This window comes from Artibeus jamaicensis, unplaced genomic scaffold (genome assembly GCF_021234435.1).
Source record: "Artibeus jamaicensis isolate MK-2021 breed Jamaican fruit bat unplaced genomic scaffold, CSHL_Jam_final scaffold_847, whole genome shotgun sequence".
Lineage (NCBI taxonomy): Eukaryota > Metazoa > Chordata > Mammalia > Chiroptera > Phyllostomidae > Artibeus > Artibeus jamaicensis.
The window spans coordinates 15,726,869-15,748,368 of NW_026522057.1; the positions used below are offsets into that span (position 1 = coordinate 15,726,869).

Genomic DNA, 21,500 nt, shown 5'->3' on the forward strand with positions numbered 1-21,500 from the left:
CAGGCAAACCTGGCTGGAGAGGAGGCTGGGAAATGTCATACATTGATATGATGGTGTTTTTAACTCAAAATCAGAGTCTATTATTGAGGAGGAAGGAGGAAAGGTATTTGGAATGGGCACTTGGCAGTGTCTGCCATGGTTCTTTTTCCTTTTTCTGTAAAGTTGGAGGACAGACAGAAATTCCACATGCTAAATCATAGATGCATATTTGCACATTAAAGAAATAGCCAGAGTCCCTGTCCTCAAGGTGCTAACCACTTCACTTGGGAGACATGCAGTCTAACAATAAAAATGCAGCTGTTGCCCTGGCTGGTGTGGCTCAGTGGATTGAGTGCAGGCCTGCAAACCAAGGGTCCCTGGTTCAGTTCCCAGCCTAGAGCACATGCCTGAGTTGCTGGCCAGGTCCCCAGTGCAGGTGTGCGAAAGGCAACCACGCATGGATGTCTCCCTCCCTCTCTTTCTTCCTCTCATCCCCTCTCTAAACGGAAATAAATAAATTTTTTAAAAATACCACTGTTGAAGTAGCCAGACTGGCAGGGGTGGAGGGTGTGTGTGGCGATGAGTCACTAGAGGTGGGGAAACACCGTGGGCTGATCTGTGCGCACTTCCCAGAGGACGACGTTTGGAGCCTCAGTGAGAGCAGGGATATTCTGGCTGAAGAAAGCACCTTGCGAAAGGCCTCTACAAATGAAACTTCCTCCGTTCAATCTGCTGAGATGGTCACCAGCAGAGTATGGTTAGTATGGGAACTAAGGGTGGCCATTTTTCTGATCACTTTTCTGTTTCTTCCGGAATCTCTAGGACACTGTATTCAGCTTTCTGCATGGAGCTGGCCTCCCGTGGCTTCGTGGTTGCTGCGGTAGAGCACAGGTGAGGGATGACAGCCTCAGGACTACCATGGATTGGGTGCCCGCACCGGGCTAGGAGATAGGCTAGTCCCCCGATCCTCACAGCCACCATGCAGGTATCATGCCCATTTTAAAGGTAAGCAAAGCAAGGTTCCAAGGTGTTCAATTATTATACTTGCCGAAAGTGACACAGCTGAGTTGGGGTTCAAACCCAGGTCAGTCTCTAAAATCCGTGTTTTTCCTACTTTTCTACCCATGCCTCCAGATCTTCTTCCCTGTTAGCTAAAGGATGGTCCAGAGTGTCTTGGCTGAAAAGGAGGATTTGGTAAAGGGAGAAATAAGCTCAGGGTGTCTTCTGATTTCTCTCTTGCGGCGTATGTATTTCAGGGATGGGTCAGCTGCAACCACGTGTTTCTGCAAGCAGGCCCCCGAAGAGAACCAGACCGCTAATGAGCTGCTGGAGGAGGAATGGATTCCCTACCGTCGAATTAAGGAAGGGGAGAAGGAATTTGATGTTCGGAATTGCCAGGTACACTTGTGCCAACCAGGGAAAAAGAATAAGCCTGTCCTCCTTGTACTGCAGTCACTGAGAAGACTTCACTAACCTTCTGTCTCAAAATCTCAGTCTTAATGAGTCTGGGCTTGTCACATCAATTAGGAGAAACGGGGTATTAATCAAGACTCTATAAGTGCAAGTGACAGAAACCCAACTTAAGCTTGCTAGGCAAAAAGGAGAATTGATTGGCTTATGTAAGTGGACTTGTAGAAAGGGCAAGTCCCCTGGAACCAGACTCAAATGCCATTGGAGTTTGTTTTTCATTCTCATTCCTGTGTCCTCCGCTGGTTGGTCTCATATGCAAACTGGCTTTACTTTATGAAGTTAGAACCACGGTTCTTGACAGCTCTGAATTCGCATATGTTTGACCTCATCATCTGAGAGAATGGGACTGTTTAGAGGTTGCTCCCCCAACCCCCCACCCCTGCTGCAAGCTGCAGTATGAGAAGTTCTCGGGAGAGACTCGTAAACTACCAATCCAGAAAATTCCCATCAGAAATACATCATTAAATTTTTTCTTTTTGTAGGGTGGGGGGTAGTCCTCAAAGGCAGGGATAGCAGAAGTGAAATGGGTAAGTACTAGGCAGACAAAAAACAGATGTGTGCAATAAATGGGCAAGTAGAATCTAATACTGGTTAATAATAAGAGAACCCTTATTTCCTCTTTTTAAAATCCTCACTTGAGGACGTGCTTATTAATTTTAGAGAGATGGAAAGGGAGGGAGAGGAGGAAGGCGGGGAGAAACATCAATTGGTTGCCTCTTGTACATGGCCCAACCCGAGTTGCCTCATACACACCCTGACCGGAGACTGCATCTAGGCATGTGCTCTGACCAGGAATCAAACCCACCACCCTTCAGTTTACAGGACGATGCTCTAGCCAAGTGAGCTGCACTGACCAGGGCTCCTTTTGTTTGTATAACATTGTCTTATTTGGTCCTCCTGACAACCCTATGGGTAGACAGAGTGTAAAGAGCAGGTCTGACTCCCTTGTACCATTAGGTGGTATTTATGTGAGTTACTGAGAAGGAGCTGAGGCTTTCTCAGCATGTGGGGCCCACGGTGCTCGCAGAGGTGGAGGTGAGCACACTGTCTCTGAACGCGGCGTTGGCCCTGCAGGGGAGTGAGATTCTCCCATGATGGTTTGTGCAGAGTTCCAGTTCCCACTGGGACTGTCTCTGTTGCAGGTGCATCAGCGGGTCAACGAGTGTACGCGGGTGTTGAGGATCCTGCAGGAGGTCACTGCTGGGCAGACAGTCCTCAATGTCTTGCCTGGTGGGTTGGATCTGGTGACTTTGAAGGTATGACAGCAACTGGGATGACCCAAACTCATGTATTCATCAGGACTTTCTTGGTTACATGTAACAGGGACCTACCTAACTTACTAGCTTAAACCCAAAGAGAATTTACTGGCTCAAATAACTAGGAAGACCAAAGGCAGACTGGCTTTTAGCCAGCGTAGTCAGATCCAGCGTCTCAAACGTTGCTGTCAAAGCTCTGGCACTGCTATGCATGTGGGCTTTATCCTCACCAGAATAGTTAGTTGCTGGTGGCCCAACCTCCATTTCAGCACAGCTCCAGATTTAAAAGGAAAAGAGACTACTAGCTTCCACTAATCTGGGGAAGGCCCTGGCTCTGCTTGGGTCACATGCCCCTTCTGAGCCAATCACTGTGCCAGAGGGATAGGGTAATCTGATTGGCCTGCCTGGGTTACACACCCACTTCTGACAGCCCCACCGGGCCACATGGATGAGGGAATGATTGTCCCTTCCCCAAAGGAAGGGCTTTCTGGCAGCAAAAAACCTATGTTCCCTGCATGCAGGCTAATTCCTTTCTTTGAGAGAACCCCAAGAATTCCCAACAGGGTAGAAACTGCCCTGGCAGTTTGGTGCCAATTAGGTACATTTTCCTCCCCCGCCCAGTCTTTTCACCTCTAATTTCAAAGGTAGCTCAGGCTCTATTTAGAGAATTAAGAAACCACATAAAAACATAAAAAAGAAACAGAGTTATTTTGACATTTTGATATTTGTCCTTCCAGTTAATATTATTTCATGGATGCTGTTTTGTGGTCTTTTTCTTCACTTAACAAACACGCATAAAATAATAATTACTGCTTAAATGAGACCTTACTGTGTAAGAGCCCCTCACACACATGTAGTCCATAAGTGTTATTATCTCTTCACACAGAAGGAAACCAAGGATCTAAGAGGCTAAGTATCTTCTCAAGGTTACACAACCGAGTAAGTAGTAGAATTAAAATGTAAATTGGGGCTTTTGGATCTCATGATGGTGCTGTATGCTGCCCCAAAGCCTCTTTAGAACATATCCTTTCTTTAAAAAGATTTTATTTGTTTATTTTTAGAGACAGGGGAAAGGAGGAAGAAAGAGAGGGAAAGAAACATCAGTGTGTGGTTGCCTCTCACATGCCCCTGCTGGGGACCTGGCCCACAACCCAGGCATGTGCCCTGACTGGGAATCGAAGTAGCAACCCTTTGGTTCTCATGCCAGCACTCAGTCCACTGAGCCACACCAACCAGGGCTAGAAAATACCTTTTCAAGGCTCTGGTAAATCTTCAGGGAGAAGCATCTGCCTTGGTGGCCAGTAGGTAAGGCAGAATCTAAAATCTGGAGCGCTTTGCCAACTGTTTTGTGTGTCTGTCAGCCCCGACCAGAGAAGCAGGGCTTGCAGGCAGTGAAGTCCAGCCCGCATGCCTGCGAGCTGGAGACACACGGGGAATGGCAGGCTACAGTGTGGTTGGGTTAGTTACGAGGTGGCCTTTTGGAAAAATACAGAATAAAAAAGGCCAAGTAAATGTTCACCTATCAGATTGAGTAAGGTCTGAAAACTGAGTATTCATTCTTGTTGGCCAAGCTGTGGGGAAGCAGATACATTGCCCATGAACATAGAGATTGCTCCATTCAAGGCAGTTTGGCAATAGCTATAGCAGTACAAATGCACGTATCTTTTGACCCAGCAATTTCCATTTCTCAAAATTTATTCTGCAGATACCTGTATATGTGCAACATGATATATACACAGGGTCATTCCTTCCAGTGTTGTTTGTAACAGCAAAAGATTGACAGTATCCTAAATGTTCACCCGTAAGGGGACTGGTTTAACAGATTATGGAACAAAGGATGTATTCATTTGGGTAATGCTAATTGCTGTAATACATAAACCCCAGATCACATTGGCTTAACACAATAGAAATTTATTTCTCTCCCACACGAAATCCAAAATGGGTGCTGCTGTGCCAGGGGTGACTCGGGGATCCAGGCTCCTTCTATCTTGCAGCTCTGCCCTCTTCCACTCATGAAACCCAGCTTCACTGTGTACATTAAGCCAGGAACAGGAAAGGGCATGGAGAATTGTACAAAATAGTTTGTACAGACTAGGCCTGAAGTCGAGATTTTACTTTCACTCTCGTTCTGTTGGCTAGAACGGGGTCACAAGGCCACATCTAACCGCTGTGAGTCCAGGGAGGGGAGGAACAGATTTGGTGATCACTAGCTGTCTGTACTGTGGTGAAATCAAATGTAGCTATAAAAAATGTAGCTCTTTATTTACTGACATTATGATGCAAAAAGGTAAGACACAATATCCCTTGCATAAAAAGTGAGGAAGTATATATTCATGTTTACCCACATGTGTGTTAGTAAGCTCTGCAAACACCCGTAAGAAACTTACCTGTGTGGGGGCAGGGAGTGGCGACTATGTGGAAAGGGAATGTGGTAGGTGGGAGACTTCTCTATATACTCCTGATTTTAGAATATATTAACCTATAAAAATACCTGAACAGGCCACCTACCGGGTTGCTTATCTGGAGGCCCTGAGCAAAGGGAGAGAATTTAACTATAAAGCCTTGGGGTAGAAATTGGAGAGAAGGAGGGTTCAGGGCAGAGGATGGGTGGCAAAGCCTACAGAGGTTTCCCAAGCCCCTTAGCTGACAGCTGCAGCGGCTTTTTATATCGCTGTGCCCCGAAGGCTTCTAGAGACAACTAGAAGTAGATACGAGCAGAGCATATTCCAGCGAGCACACGCACTCTCTGCTGGATAAAAGCAGGACAGAGATCCAGGGGAAGTAGGACCTGCATCGGTTTGTCCACCAGCAGGCCTTGCCTCGGGGCAAAGCGGACAGGCAGCGGGAGCTCCCCGTCCTGTCCTGGACTTGGCGGGTGTGTCACCCCGCTGGACCAGTTTCAAGGCAGGGATCTAGAGGATGCAGAGGTTTTACTCTGACTGTGCTCTTAGATGGGTCCGGTTGGAATCACGTATTTTTATCTACTCATTGATTCATAAGTATTTGAATGTCTGCTCTAGTCCAGGTATTGTAGGTGGTGAGATTGCAAAAATAAAGATGAAAAACGTGGTGTTTAGAATTCCTGCCTACAGAAGGCTGTTCAGTCCAGGGGTTGCCTGACAGGTTGCTCTCCTGTGGGCAGGTTCATAGTAGTGCGGCGGCAGGGAGGGGCTCACCCACGGGATTGGGCTTCTGCATCACCGTCTCACTGTTTCTTCCTCTTGCCCCTGAAGAATTCCTCAAAAAAATACTCTGCAGTTTCTGACTTGGCCAAGTTGTCTGCTTTCCTCTCAGGGCAGCATCGACACGAGCTGCGTGGCTGTAATGGGACATTCATTTGGAGGCGCCACCGCCGTTCTGGCTTTGGCCAAGGAGACCCAGTTTCGGTGAGTTTCCCAGTGATGCCGTTGTCAGCCCACACCCCATTCATGCAGTCGGCACGTATTTGTCACTCAAGTCCTGTGTGCTACACACTGTTTTGCGAGCTGAGGATTCAGTGGTGAACAAGAAAACAAGGTTTCTGATTTCATGGACTTTGTGGGAGGAAACAGACTAGTGAGTGAGCTAACAGATAACCAAATCCCCAGCACCCAGGTGCAGTGAAGAAAATAAAGTAGGTTGATATGCTAGAGCATCTGGAAGCTTGTCTGAGAAAGTGACATAGGGCCAAGACTCAAAAGGCAAAGGGGCCATCCATACAAAGTTCTAAAGGAAGATCATTCTAGGCAGAGGGAACAGCTTATGCAAAGGCCCTGGGGTAGAAGGAAGCTTGTTGTGTCAGTCGGCAAGGAGTATAGAGAGCGAAGAGGTTAAAGAGGTGATGAGGGAGGTAAGCGGCCAGGTCACAGGGCCTTTTGGCCAGAATAAGGAAGTTAAATTATATTCTCAGTTTGATGAGAAACCGCTGAAGGAGTTTAGGCAAAGAAAAAATATATACTTAATTTAAAAAAGATCCCACTGGCTATTGTGTGAACTGTGGATTGTAGCAGGACAAGACAAAGCAAGGAGGCAAGTTAGAGGCTCTTTCAAAGTCAAGATGCAAGATAATGATTTGCACTAGGATGGAGGTAGTGGGATGGAGAGAAGTGAATGGAGTCAGGATAGGTTTTAGAATTTTCAGGGCTACATAATGAATGAGGTAAAAGAAAGAGAGGAATCAGGTTTCTTCGTTTGTGTGTCCATCATTTGAGTGAAGTTGACCATCCTTGGCCGAGGTGGAGAAGATGAGCATTTGGGGCTGGGTGGGGAGTTGTGGGGGCTTATTTTAGGGCCTTAGTTTTACCCTTGGTTACTGCTTGACAAACTGGCTAGATCTGTGAGTTGTGGCACCAACGAGGCTTCCCTGGCCTCCCCTGCCATGCATGCCCTGGGCTCACCTAGCAGCTCGTTCAGTCAGGGTGCCGAGCTGTTCTGTTTTCCCTTCTTGACTGGGAGCTCCTTGGGAGCAGGAACTGTGTCGTCTGTCTATATCCAGTGCACAGGGCTAAGCACATAGTTGATACTCAATGAATGTTGAATGAATGAAGTGCCATTCTGCGTAACTGAAGTCAGCTGCCTAAGAGTAGATCCAGGGGAAGGAGAAGGTCTAATTCTTACTCTCAGCAAGTTTAAAATCTAGAAGGATCTTTGGCAACAGGTGAAAGTGGTCTGTATCCAAGATCCCAACTGAAGGATGTCGACCCTGGTAGCTTCTTGGCTTTTGGAACCTTTATCCCACTGAAGGAAGGTCTCTGCCTCTTTCCCTGCTGCCCTAATGGCTTCTGCAAGGCAATTAATTCCAAATGTCTGGTCCTGTTCCAGGTGTGCCGTGGCTCTGGATGCTTGGATGTTTCCTCTGGAACGTGATTTTTACCCGAAGGCCCGCGGCCCTGTGTTCTTCATCAATGCTGAGAAATTCCAGACAGTGGAGAGTGTCAACTTGATGAAGAAGATATGTGCCCAACATGAACAATCCAGGATCATAACCGTCCTGTGAGTAAACCCCAAGGTCATGATCTCCAGTCTCCTCTCCATTTTTTAGCCAGCTACGGCTCCCTTAGTTACTTTTGCATTATCCAGAAGCTCCACCTATTAATTGAATACCTGAATTTCAAAATCTTACTTCCTTTAGAATTTCTTATCTGTTCTTTTCCCCCACTTGGTTCTACCTACAGAGATTTCTTCACTAGTTTATAGGACTTTGGGATAGGACTTACCTGTACTGTTCTGGGAAAAGGGTATGTAGCATTGTATGTTAGGGAGGCAGACGTGTGGTTCCTTGTGGACTCCGGAAATCTCTGACCTCATTTGGGAATGTTATTGGGTCTTTTGAAGAATGTGGCTGTGGCAAACCTTTGACATTCACAAGATAGATTTTTAAGGACCTTCGTGTTTGTCTAAATTCAGATATCTTCCAGAAACCATTTATATTCTGGCTCAGAGAAACCACGTTCTCTTCATTTCCATCACCAGCACTCTCAGATAGTTTTTCTTTCAGAAGCCATTTTTCAGAGAAAAGTTTTGAGTAATTTTAAGAAATGTACTACGCATAGGAATTGGCCCAGAGCTTCAGGTACGGGGCTGAAGGCTCCCTGACAAGTCTCTGACTTGCCCCTGTCCTACACGTGAGCCTAACCACACACAGGCTTCCAGGGTTCCAGGTCATAGCAAAACGGCAAGTAACTGCACTCCAGACCTTTGGATTCCCGCACGCCGCTGAAATGCCAAATGCACAGCCCAGGAAGGCTAGGTATCCGGTCAGTTACCAGCGACTTCTTCTCTTGCACATCTTGGCCCCTGCTCTCTTCCGTGGGGCCGGTCCCTCCCCTTTCGAGTTGATTCATGGCAACAGAAGACTGCTTAGCAGTTTCTCCAGCTAGTCAGATTCAGGATAATTGTGTCCCGGAGGGAAAGGAGGTGAGACAGTTGGGAAAGATGTATTCCTTCTTAAACTGAGCGCTGGACACTACACTGTCCATTATATTTTTCTTTATGCTTTTTCACGTGCCTTAAAAAAATGCATGTTTTAAAAGTTAGGGTTTGGGCCCTGGCTGGTGTGGCTCAGTGGATTGAGTGCCGGCCTGTGAATCAAAGGGTCACTGGTTTGATTCCCGGTCAGGGCAGGTGCCTGGGTTGAGGGCCAGGTCCCCAGTAGGGGGCCTGCTTGAGAGGCAACCACACACTGATGTTTCTCTCCCTCACTTTCTCCCTCCCTTCCACTCTATCTATAATAAATAAATAAAGTCTCTTTTTAAAAAGGGTTTGGGGTTTTTTTGGCATGGTATTAAAATTTAGCATTTAGATTTTCCTTTCATCATCAGTTTAACTAGTAATTTTAGTTCTAAGTAATTTAGCCCAAAATGAACCTAGTGAGAATTTTACCTTTGCATTAAATGTATTTGCTATCAGAGGACCTAACTTCTAAGCCAGAAACCCTCTTCGACAAGCATTTGACTTCCCTTAAAGTCCTTTTTCCTGTTTACTGTTTGATACAGTTGTGAAGACGGGAGCTGATCTGTTCTGCGAATGTTCAGAAGTCACCAGGGAACACCATGGCATTATGGTTTATAGTAACGTAGGAATGGCAGGTGCTACAGGTGTTGCCGCCTTGCCCCTGTCCCCACTCCAGCTACCTCAGCCTCTTCCCTGCACTGTCACACATTGTGGTCTCAGAGTTGAGGCAGCTCTGAGGCCAAGCACACCTATGTTCAAAGTCTCACTCTGTCCCCTTTCTAGCTGTGTGACTTTGGACAGATCATTTCTCTCCTGGTTCTGTCAAACGGGATGATACTTCCCTTATATGAGAATATGCTTCTCCTATTGTGAAAATTAAGTGAGATAATGCACATAAAGCACCTAGCACATAGTAGGTATTTAACAAGTATCTGTGTGCCCCAGCTTCCAGACTCCTATCACTTATTAATTTTTCTTCTCTAGTGGTTCTGTTCATCGGAGTCAAACTGACTTTGCCTTTGTGGCCGGGAACTGGATCGGCAAATTCTTCTCCCCTCAAAGCCACGGGAGCTTGGACCCCTACGAGGGTCAGGAGACTATGGTGCGGGCCATGTTGGCCTTCCTGCAGAAGCACCTCGGTAAGCATAGAACTGGGGTTTATGGGCGGCCGTGGGGTCCCTTGGATTTCCACACACAGTGGTCTATACTGGTATGTCTCGGATCAGGGACATACATGGCAAAAAGAAACTGGCTGAAGGAGAGAGTTACATAGAATTACAGAAAGAACACTTATCTGAAAGTTTGGAGATCCTGCCTCTGTCTTTTACTACCCGGATGGCCTTTGCCTAGACATTTCACTTCTCTGACTGAGCCTTGTTATCACTGACCTCATCTGTATTGTGGAGGAGGTTATGAAGATAAATGGGCTAAATTTGTAGAAGTGCTTCAACAAGCATGGGTGATGACTGATGTCATAAATCATAGACCGGCGAGGTGGCAAGGCCCGTGGAGGTCTTTGGTCCAGCCTCCTGCGCTTGAGAGCTGTCCTCTCGCAGTCAAGCAGCGTGGGGGGTGCGCTGCCATGAGAGTCGGCCCTCACCACCGCTGGACACTAATGGTTTTAAGAGCTGATACTCTAGGCTTTTTGGGGGGTTACAAGGACTAGAGAGATTCACTGATTTACCTCAAGAAAAAAAGCGGGGGTTGTTTATGAAAGTGAACTTTGCCAGCGTGGAAGTGAAAAGTTACAGGAACCATGGCAGCTCGCAGGACTGACTTCTCTCTCCTTCCCGGATTCAGCCTCCGTGTCTCTTCCTCTTCTGACATCTCAGTTTCTCTTTGCTCCGCTCTGCATTTTTCTTCTTTCTACTGCGTATTTTTTCTCTTGCCGATAGCATCTGCTCATTCATAGCTTCTGCTTCCTCAGAATTTCCTTATAACTTCAGTTGGTGTGACCACTCCGGACTTCTCTCTACCTTCCGGCATCTTTCCATCTTCAGCTCCCGCTGCTCATATTTCCTTGGATTTCTGAGACCAGATTCCCCACGTAGACAAATTGTCGTCACAGCTCATCTTTACCTGCCAATGCACGTCATAGGCCACTGCCCAACCTAGGCCCGGAGCTCTCTTGATCAGATGTCCCTTTCTGCTCCAGTCGGAATGGACCAGTCTTCCCTTGTCTGCACGAGGCTGGTCCCTCAGCAGGCGCTGTGCCTGGGGCAGCTTCCTTCAGGAAGGAACCAGGCAGCCTGGGTTTCTAAGGTCCAACCTAACTCTAACCTAAGACCAAGAGCTGATGCTTTGTAACTCCTCCCAACTTGCCCTGGTTGTCCCCTCAGCAGCTACCCAGAGAAGCCTCGGTCCCTTTCCACACAGCAGGCAGCTCTTCAGGTATTGGAAGTCACCTGTGGTGTCCACTTTGTTTCCTGTTCATGAAGCTAAATGTCCGTGGTCACACTTCCTTTTCCCCTACAGTTCCACACATTGCCATTTATTACCGCTTTTGGACGCACTGCTTGCCAGTGCGCCTTTTACTGTGTGGTTCCTGGACTCGAGTTGGACGGACCTGATCTGGTCTGATGGTGCCTGGTACAGCAGGACTGTCCCCTCTGTGCCCCGGACACTGGACGACTAGTTGGACGGCCTGAGTGCATTAACATTTTCAACAAGTGCCGAAAACATTTGGTTTGGATTGGGTTTTCTTTTTAAGCGTATCTGTCCTATTATAAAAGTATTAGCTTTTTTAACCTAAATTTGCATTTTTATATTTATGCATGTTGCCTGTTCATTTCATCTTGCTTATCATCAGCTATTATACCAGCCTGGGTTTAGGGAGTGTAGGTGTTATCGAGATCTTAGAGTGTCATTCTTTTTTCATCCTTACCCAAGGGCATTTTTTAAAAATTGCTTTTAGAGAGAGAGAGAAAGGGAAAGAGAAACATTGATGTGAGAGAGAAGCATCAGTTGGTTGCCTCTCATATGCACCTAGACTGGGGATCAAACCCACAACCTAGGTTTGTGCCCTGACCAGGAACGGAACCGCCAACCTTTCGGTTATGGGATGATGCCCCAAACAACTGAGCCATACAGTCTAGGGCAGAGCATCGTTCTCATCAGCTGGTGGGAGAGGAATGCATCCATGTCTCAAGACTCTTAAGGGGCCCGACTACACAGTCCTCAGCCCACTTTCCCTGCTTCCTCTTAGGCACCATATCATTGGGTAGGAGCTAAGGATGCAGAGGAGCCTTCCACGGCGCGTTTGAGCTCCCTTAGAGGCAGCGTCTGCTGAGCTAAGATGCTCATACTGGAGACCAGCAGAAGAGGAGGTGGAGGGTGGGGGGAGTCTTAGACTAAGGAAGTAGTCCTTGAGGACTTGCTTTATACCAGGCCTTCCACTCAGTACTTTAGTATAATCCTGAAGACAGCTTTTTCTAGTGGGTAATTTATTATTAGCTCCAATTTAGAGATGACGATAGTGAAGTTTAGGACATTTCAGTAATTTGTCCACAGTTATCTGGTCACTAAGTAGCAAAGCCAGAATACGGCCCACACTATCTCATTACAAAGCCCATGCGCTTAATTGCTCAACTGTTCTGCCAGTGACTCTGATGACCAACGATGCAATCAGTCTTAGGGGACACAGAGGACAGGCACCCTCCTAACTCTGTCAGGAGGGAAAGGACAGCTGGGGCGGGAGGCTTCTAGACACAGCAATCCTTGTCTTTCATCTTAACCAATGAGCAGGGTTCGCCAGGCAGGGAAGGGGCAAGGGTCTTCTAGACAGAAGGCACAAAGGCTTTTGCAGGGCTGGTCAGTGTTGGGAAACTGTTTAGTGTGTCTGGAGTTCAGGACGGTGAATTATGGGAAGATGAAGGTAGAGAAATGGGTAGAAGCCAGATCTAGAAGCCCATGTATTTGCTGAATAAGTGTGAATTTTATGCTACGGCGGTGAGAGTCCTTGGGTTCTAAGCAGGAGAATGTCATGCTTAGACTTGAACTTCCAGTCTGGCTGCATCATGGAGGATGGACGAGGTGGGGCAGGTTGGGAGGTAGAGAGCCCAGGTAGGATATGTCTAGGCGATGAAACATAAGACAAAGCTGAAAAAAGGCAGCGACTCTCTGGGTTCCTTAGCTTCTCAAAGAGAGAAGAGCGTTTTGGTGGCCACATGGTATATCGCCAACAGGGGAAGGAAACCAAAACAGGTTGTAGGTGGCTCCGCTGAGCCTCTCACCACTCCCGAAATAAACCCCTGAGAGCACATTCTGCCGACACGGGGATGTTCTCTTCTGTTGAGAAGAAGGGTGCTTCTTTCATATTCACTACATGCAGCTCCTGCCCCCACCTATTCATCCTGTGTCCCGCTCTCCTGGAAGACTTTCACACCTTCCCCTTTCTCTTCAAACCTCCGGCACCTCTTCCCCTTTCCTGTCTCCCAGCGGATCAACTGTGCCTCCCACTTCACCAAGAAAAGGGAAGCAATCAGCACTTCCTCGGAATACGACACTCCGTCTGCCCGCCTTCATGCATGTGCTCAGCTTTCTGTCTGGGCACTAACATTTCCTGCTCAGTCCCTAACTGAGGCCAACCCCTGCACCTGTACACCAGACTTCATCCCTTTTGTCCGCTTGAGATGGCTGTACGGGCAATTCTTTTCTCTTTATCTTCTTAGATCATCCGTTCTTTTCCTTTCTGCTGGTTCAGTTCAGGCTGAAATTTCTTTTAAAAATAATCTCTCTTGACCCTATCAGTTGCCATCCTCTTTTCCTAACAGTAAAACTTCTCAGAAGAATGTCTGTCTTTGCTTACTCCGCTTCTTCTCTTCTCATTGTCTCTTAAACCCCTTCCAGCCAGGCTTTTGCCTCCCAGTTCTTCATGCGGAGTGCCTTTGTCAAGGTTGCTAGTGACTTCCACAGCGCCAAATCCAGTGGTCAGCTCTCACTACCCGTCTCTGTGGAACTCAGCAGCTCCTGCCAGAGTCGGTGATGCCATCCTTCCGAGACGCCACAGTGTAGATGTTCTCCGGGCTCAGAATCCACTCCTCCTCCATCTGCTTCGGGACTGAGTGCATGGACCTCTTCTCCAGCTGTCTGCCCTGGTGCGACCTCTGTAACTCCAGTGTGATCTCTTCTGTGAACATCAGATTTATATAACCCACTGCTCACACACACCACTGCTCATTGGCATCACACACAAAAACTGGCCGAAACTGCAGTCTTTCCCTTCTCAACTAGCAGTCACCGCATCCTTCTAGTTACTTAAGCCGAAGTCCTCGTTTGTGTCTCTTTTCTTATACCTCCCATCCAGTCCTCAGAAAATCCTGTGGGCCCCATCTTCAGAATACATATGGAATCTAGTCGCTTTTCCTCACCCTACAACTACCATCCTGTGCCAGGCATCTTGCACCTAAATTAAAATGATCGGTTTCCGAACTGGTCTCCCTGCTGCCACCTTTGCCCCCTCCACAGTCTTCTTAACAGTGCAGCCAGAGTGACCCTGTTACAAAGTGTGTCTGATCTTGTCACTCCTCTGCTCAGCATCCTGCGGTGACCCCCCATTTCTCCAAAAGTCAAAGCCAACCTCCATTGTCCTGGTACGCCGAATGACGTGGCCCTCCAGTCCTTCCCCACCTCTCCCGCTGCTCTTCCCCTGGCCTGTTCCAGTCTCGCTGCACAAGCCCCCAACGTTCCAGGGACGCTCCGGCCTCAAGCCTTTGTGGTGCTGTTCCCACCTCCTGGAGCCTATTTCCTGTGCAGTCAGTCTCATGGCCCACTCCCGCCTCCTTCAAGTCTTTGCTCGAATCTCACCCTTCCAGCAAGGCCCACCCTGACAAGCCTTTTTAAAATATTGGACCTCGCCTATGTCCCCTCACCTCTGTCCGTGGCCACCACCACCGTTTCTCTTATCTAGCTCTTTTCCCCGTAGCACGTATCGCCTCTTCACATCCTGTGTAACTGGCTGTTTATCGTTATCTCTGCATACTAGATTGTGAGCTCTGTGAAGATGAGGATTTCTCTTTGTTTGTGGATGGACTTTTTGGAACCAGGGACAGACTGAGGCACATCATGAATGTGCTCAGGATTTTTTGAATTAATGAATGTATAGCACGCACTTGTTGAGGACCTGTTCCATGCTGGGTTCTTTGCGGGCACTGGGATCCAAAGATGAAGGAGAGTGGTCCCTGCCTTTATCCCAGGTTTTGTTTGTTGTGAACAAGGACATCGTTTGCGGGCTCAGCTGCGCCCTGCTCCCTCAGCCTGAGGCCGTGGACCCCTTCTGACTGTTTTACCACGTAGTCAGTCCCTCTGCCCATGACCCCAGGGCCCCCTCTCGAATCATACCCATTGTCACACTGCTTCTTGATGCTGCCACGCTGTTCCTTCTGCCCGTCACTGAGGTGGCCCTGGATTTGCATCCGCTGGCTGGTGTGCAAAGGACTTTTTCTTGCTCAGCGACATCCCTGAGCCTGGAAGTAGACTTTCCATTTCTCACGCTTTCTGACCGGGGCGTGAAGTCTGTCTCTGTCACTTACCTACTACAATGACCTTGGACAGATCAGATAGCTTCTCTGAGCCTCAGTTTCCTCAAACATAAAGTACGGCTAATTACAGTACTTAGCTTATTGGAATATTATGAAAATTAAATGAAGCAGTGCATGTTAAGCACAGTTCCTAAATGAGTTACTCTTCAATAAATGTTCCTTTTTGTTATTATCATTATTGAGTTACTGTGAATTAAGCAAGTCATTTATGAGGCACGTTTATAAAGGCACTGAATAAATAAAAGTTAGCATTATGCCACCACCGTCACAACCAGTCCGGCCTGTGTCCCTGGCGCTCCTCTCTCCAGGGTGGCCCAGGCGTCTGTGGGAGGTGCTCTCAGCTCTCCCCTTACAGTGGTTCACCTCACCTCCTGTTTGTTTTTTCCAGACCTGAAAGAGAACTATGACCAGTGGAACGACCTCATTGAAGGCATTGGCCCATCCCTCACCCCAGGGGCCCCACACCATCTGTCCAGCCTTTAGGCACAACTGGCCATTTGTAAAAGGTCACAAATGGGAGAGCAGCTGAGTTGAATTCCCATTTGGGGTCTGCCCATATGGGGTCTTCCTATCAGGAAGTGGTCGATCTGGCCCTTCTTCACAGATCAAAAGGGTATTGTAACACTGCTGATTGGGTAACTGGGCACTTTGATCTTGGTCTAGTTGATCTTAAATTCATGATGGGGCTTGCTTGGATCACTTACCGATGGACACACTGACTTTCTGGGGCCTGAGCCCTGGTGGTGAAGGGAACGAGCAGTGGGGTGGGGCTGGGGAGCACCCGAGCCCTCAGCTGAACACTACAAGCACTATTAACCCAGCGGGCTACGCCCTCACCTTGGGCCAGCGTGGCTTCAGCAGGGGAAGAAATGAAGCTGAAAGACCTTCAGCCTAACCTGGCCCTCTCTCTTCGTACCTCTCAGCCTTCTCCCTCCCCTGGGCCACTTGGCATGTTCTCAGCACTTGAGGTAACTTTCTAGGATATGGACCACCATCAGATTTTCTAGCCTTCTCAATGGGTGAAACATAGTTCTGGGCACTTGGTCTGGGCTAAGATATCCTTGTGAGCCCACGGAGGAGAGCAGACAGCATTGTCCTCTTAACACAGGGAGAAAGGCTGAGGTACAGAGTAGGGGGCCGCGGAAGCTCTGAATGTCTGGGAGTTTAGCTAAAAATGTATCTTGACAGAAGTAGGTTGAGTTGGAGAAGGTAGAATAACTGTTAAGTAGGCATTTGAACAGGCCCTTGCCACAGAGGGAGGGAGGTTGGTCAGCCAGAGTTCAGGAGGCCACCCCTGGAGATCCCAGGAGTACAGTGGTCTCGCCTCTTACCTCAGATGCCATGAGCCTCCCTCCAGCGTGCTCAGAATGAGGGTGCTATGACTTGTCTGTTCTCTGGCTCTGAGGCCCTAGCCCAAATTTAAGTCAAGATATAGATTGAATTTTTATTCCGTTCCATTTATAATATGAATGATATTAATACTCATGTTTGCCTAATGATATGTTGGAATATTCTCTGTCTAATCTGCTTTACAGCAAGATGGGGAGCCATCTGGTAGTAACTTTTCCTTCTGTCTTTGTTCGCTTACTACTTGTGCCCATGTGGAGAAAAAACTTTAAAAGGAAAGGAAGTCTTCCCGGTGATCTAGTTCAAAGCTGTCTGGGAAGACCGGCCTGACACACCCCTCTCCACCACTCTAGACCTATTACCTCAGTTCAGATAGAGGACCCCAGAGAAGGCAAGATCCAAAGGGAAATGTGTCTCCACACCACAGGTCCAAGGTCAGCTCTGCCACCACAAACTGCGACTAGGTCTCCCGCCTCTCAACAGTTGTGCTAGGAGGTGAAGCTTCAGGTCCATGGGGGCCGTGAACCCTGGGAGGATCTGTGACCCCAGTGAGACATAGGGTAGAGAGAATGTCATTAGAGCCCTGAGCGCTGGAGGTCTCCAGGCTGGCCTTGAGGCCTGGTTTCACCGAGACGGGGTAAATTTGAGCAAGTTGCATTCTCTTTCCAGTCTTGGTTCCTGCATTTCTTAAGATGGGCATCTTCATTATGAATAGCTAAGAGGATTAAGTGAGAGGGTGTGTGTGCACATGGATTATTTAAAAGTATGTTTTCTACTTTCCAAATATATCAGATTTTCCCAGTTATTCTATAGCTGTTGTTTTTTTAGCTTAATTGCTTTTGGTCAGAGAAAATGACCCATATGGTTTTCATCCTGAAACTTGCTTGTTGGCCCAGTATGAGATCAATTTTGTAAATGTTCCTTATATGCTTGAAAAGACTATATTCTGAAGTTGTTGGCATACTCAACAACATGATGGATTTTCTTCTGTGAGAGTGCAGACAGATACCTAATAGGGCCTTCCCACCCGTGCCTGGGGACCACAGCCCTCAGCACTCACAGGAGCAGTGGGTGCCACCCCTTGTGCCCGCCCTGGTTCTGTCAGCTTTGGCACGGGACCCAGCTTCTTTCTACCTTAGAGCCATACCTGATGTGTGGGTATTTTGTAAAGACTGGGAGCCTTTCTGGAGACAAGTTGTTTGGAAACTGGATCTATCCCTCTTCCAATTCAGTTCATATTCTGGCAGTGACTCATTTATCTGGCAACATTAGAGTAGGTGAATTTTCCCTATAATCAGAAGCTATCCTTTGAGCCAAAAAATATTAACTTTGACTTTTTTGAATGGTAATTTACCAAAAAAGATAATACACTTCTTAATGTGAACTGGCCTCACTTAACTTTTTAGGATGTTTCAGCCAGGATAGAGTAGATATTATGGTAGTAACAAGCAACCCCCAAAAGCAACAGAAGTTTCTTTCTTGCCCATGCTGCTTGTCCTCTGTGGGTCACCTGGAGGCCCTCCTCTGTGTCATTTTTATCTTCACTTGGGGACTCAGGCTGGCCGAGCGGCCACAGTCTGGAAGTGTTGGGAGAGAGCATGGGGAAGCTTCTGCCCACGAGTGACGCTCATTATTTCCATCCACATTTCATGACTGGCCAAAGCAGGTCGCCTGGCCATCCCAGACAGCCCCCCGCATCCCCAGAGAGCCAAAATGTCTGTGACCTGGCCTGAGGTCAGAGCGGTGAAGCTGCTGGATAGCTATTTGCACCTACGTTACACGGCCCAGTGCTGTGCTCTTAGTCCTTTTGATTGCCTTTCATGGTTTGTATCGCCTCCCTCGTGGCCAGGCGGCCAGCCATTGCTCTTCACTGCCCTCAGTGCGCCGGCCCCCGCAGCTCTCCCCACTCACTTCAGATTTATTACTTCTGATCAGCAGCATTATTTATAACCATCTAAAGTAAAATCAGGTAGTTACTGAGAAAGGGCTTTAGGGACTCCCTGCAACTAAAATGTGCTGCCTTTAGTGCTTAGAAATTGTAACCCTTCCTTTGACTGCTCAGAAGGGGTATAACAAGGTTTTTTGGCCCTTTGCCCTGATTTTTGGTTAACTTCCAGGGACTCGAAGGACACCAGATAAATGGCCTTTTGATAGGCAATACAGTCCTGCATACTGACTGTCATCTGTTGATAAACTGCACTCTAGTGAATCCTTTTGAGAAGCAAAGATGTCTCGGGTTCCTTGTGCATCTCGTTCCCATCCCATTACAAAACTGAACTCAGGGAGACCCACTAGTGGAATATCGTAGGTTCCTGTGCAGGGAATGGCGCTTCGGTTAGGGAGGGGTGAGTGAATGCAGACGGAGGGGGGCTCCTCATCCCTCCCACATCCCGGGACCATCGGGCAGAGGCTCCCAACACAGTCCCCAAGCCCCTTCCTAGTGTGTGTCCTGACACAGCTGCCCTCCTGCCCTTCCTCAGGAAGTCTGCTGGGCTCTTGAAGTGTCAACTGATGGAATCCAACTGCACGTGTTGGCTTTGTGGGGACCTTTATCTGCCCCCTTTTCTTCTGGGACACCCCTTCCCCCTTGGCCTGCAAAGTGATAAGGGACAGGAGAGGCCATACTCTGTACTCAGGACCCAGTCCTTATTTAGGAAGCTCACTTTCTGTCCCATCACAGCCAGATGCAAAGGCCAAGTGTCCTTGGCCATAGCTGCTTGACAAAATGACAATGATGATGATGATGGTGATCGCTGTAATAACCAACATGGATTAGGCCCTTACCATGTATCAGGGACTATGTTCAGTGCTTACACGCTTTGTCTCATTTACGTTTACAGGAACCCCATGAGGTCAGGTGGTATGAGCCTCATTTTGTGTATGAGGAGGCAGCTTTAGAGAAGTCATTTGATCAAGCTCTCACAGCAAGAATTTGGCAAAGCTGGGATTTAGGTGTCAAAATCCAAATTGTTAGTCACTGGGCCATGCTGCCAAATGCACATACTTGGTTTTTTGCCCCTTCCCCTGTCTGTTTAAACTCTCAGGGTATAAGGAATATAATTTCATGACGGATGGAATCAAGAATGTCAAATGCTCCAGCAGTTTCTATATGAATTGTATGGCGAGTCAGTGGTATTTTTAGCACTACCGAGAAGTGGGTGGGAGAGAATTGAGCTTCACCGAGGACTGTGGGTCAGGTGCTCCGTTGATTTCATAGGTGAGGCAAGTGGTTCAGGGATTGAGAACATGGTCTTTGAAATCAGACAACTCCAACACTATTTTCCTTGTAACTTATGCTAATTAACTTATGTGGGCTTCAATCTGCTCATTTGTAAAATGGAAATTCTAGTAGTATTTACCTCTTATGGTTGTAATAATCAAAATAATGCATGTAAAGCATTTAGCATGGTGTCTATATTAAGGGGTTATTAAACACGAACTATTTTTACTAGTATTGTTTTATTTGGTCTCCTTACGTACCTATAAGGTGAGCTATAATTTGCCCTTGTCCTCAATGGCCCCAGATGGTCTCGCTCTCAGTTCTCATTCCAGCTTCTGTTTCACAGTTTCCTCCCTCACAGGAAGCCTGCAAAACCGTCACTCAACTGGTGCCATTGTGTGAGGGTGGAGCTAGATGAAGAGAGAGTCTTTACATTACATTCAGTCTCATTTTCCTGCTCTTCCCATCCAACGTCAAAATCCACACCATCGCTCTAGCTTCATAGGCTTTCTTCTCCACCAGGAAAGTCTGCACTCCTAGGTTCTGGTTTCGGCTTTAATTTCACACCTGATCACCCGAACACACATGTCTGCACCAGAAGTCAACCCCAGGTCCCAAAATGGGGAGTGGGAGGGTCCAAGGGAAAGGTTGGTGTGAGGTTGGCCAAGGGGAAGAGGACCTGGGGATAGGGCGTTTGTAGGGGCTAGTTGTGTTAATTCTTGTCTGCTTCCTCTAAGGTGGGGGGGTGAGGGCAGGGGGGGCAGGAAGGTACCCCATGACATCAGGAGAAACTTCCCAGATCGGAGAATGGCCTGCAAACTACCTCCGAATGGCTCTCGCCCTCACTGCCATATCCGATTTCTTGCCAAGTCCTTTTGCTTCTCCCCAATTGGTGGTTCTCTCTCACAGCCCACCCTTTCCATTTCACTTGAGTCTAGTCCCTCCCATCCTCACCCCTGTAATCACGTTTACAGTCTCCTGGACCCTAATTTCTCCTTTCACTGCATTCTGCTGCCAGAGCTTCGTGATAGAGAGCACTTTTATATCAAAACACCAGCCTGGCAAAGCTGGTCGAATGGAAAGAGGAACAAACTGATCGGAGCCCCGGTTCTTGTCCCAACTCTCACTGTCTCTCAACCTATGACCTTGAGTGTATGCTTTTCTTCTCCTGACCTCAGCTTCCTGAACTATAAGTTTGGACGGACGTAGGGTGGTCCCTAAGGCCCCTTCAGTTCTGGCATTTTACCATCTCTGTTGCTGAGTTGTCAGAAATCTATCGGACTTCCTTTTTCCTGTACAGTTCCATCCCACCCCTCATTCTGTCTGGTTTTGCTCCATTCCTGTCCTCTGCTGCTTCCCAGTAGACGCACTCCGCTTTTTCCACAGTCCCTTGCCTAGGCCCACTCATTCCCCAAACACCCGTGCCCTTTCTCGTGATCTTTTCTTGCTTGCAAGGGCCTGCTCAACCTCCCTGTATATCCAAGTACTGCTAATCCTTAGGCCCATTTCTCTTGCATCTCTCCTATGAAAGCCTTTTTGATTAAATTCTACTAGCCTTTGATCTCTTGGCCTCCTGCTTCCCAAGAGAAATATAGTCTGTGCCATAGTTAGTATCGTACTTTATTACATTGTTCCAGGAGCAGGACCTATCTGTTGGACTGGGAGAAGCATCCTCCTGTTGACTGGCACAGGGAGCAGGGATCACTGTCCCCTGTGCCCCAGCCCCGCCCCCATCAGCAGGCTTCTTGTTCCCCAGCC

General features: G+C 47.8%; 1 protein-coding gene across 1 annotated transcript in view; it reads left to right on the plus strand.

Moving 5' to 3' along the window:
* Nucleotides 1–19,970, plus strand: part of PAFAH2 (platelet activating factor acetylhydrolase 2) — a 32,351-nt gene extending 12,381 nt beyond the window's left edge. Inside the window, exons 5-11 of the mRNA XM_037135871.2 lie at nucleotides 802–870; nucleotides 1,236–1,377; nucleotides 2,592–2,705; nucleotides 6,000–6,091; nucleotides 7,506–7,676; nucleotides 9,621–9,775; nucleotides 15,564–19,970. Coding sequence (XP_036991766.2) covers nucleotides 802–870; nucleotides 1,236–1,377; nucleotides 2,592–2,705; nucleotides 6,000–6,091; nucleotides 7,506–7,676; nucleotides 9,621–9,775; nucleotides 15,564–15,658 — 838 coding nt within the window. The 3' untranslated portion in view covers nucleotides 15,659–19,970. The remainder of the gene's footprint in view (nucleotides 1–801; nucleotides 871–1,235; nucleotides 1,378–2,591; nucleotides 2,706–5,999; nucleotides 6,092–7,505; nucleotides 7,677–9,620; nucleotides 9,776–15,563) is intronic.
* Nucleotides 19,971–21,500: the final 1,530 nt, after the last annotated feature.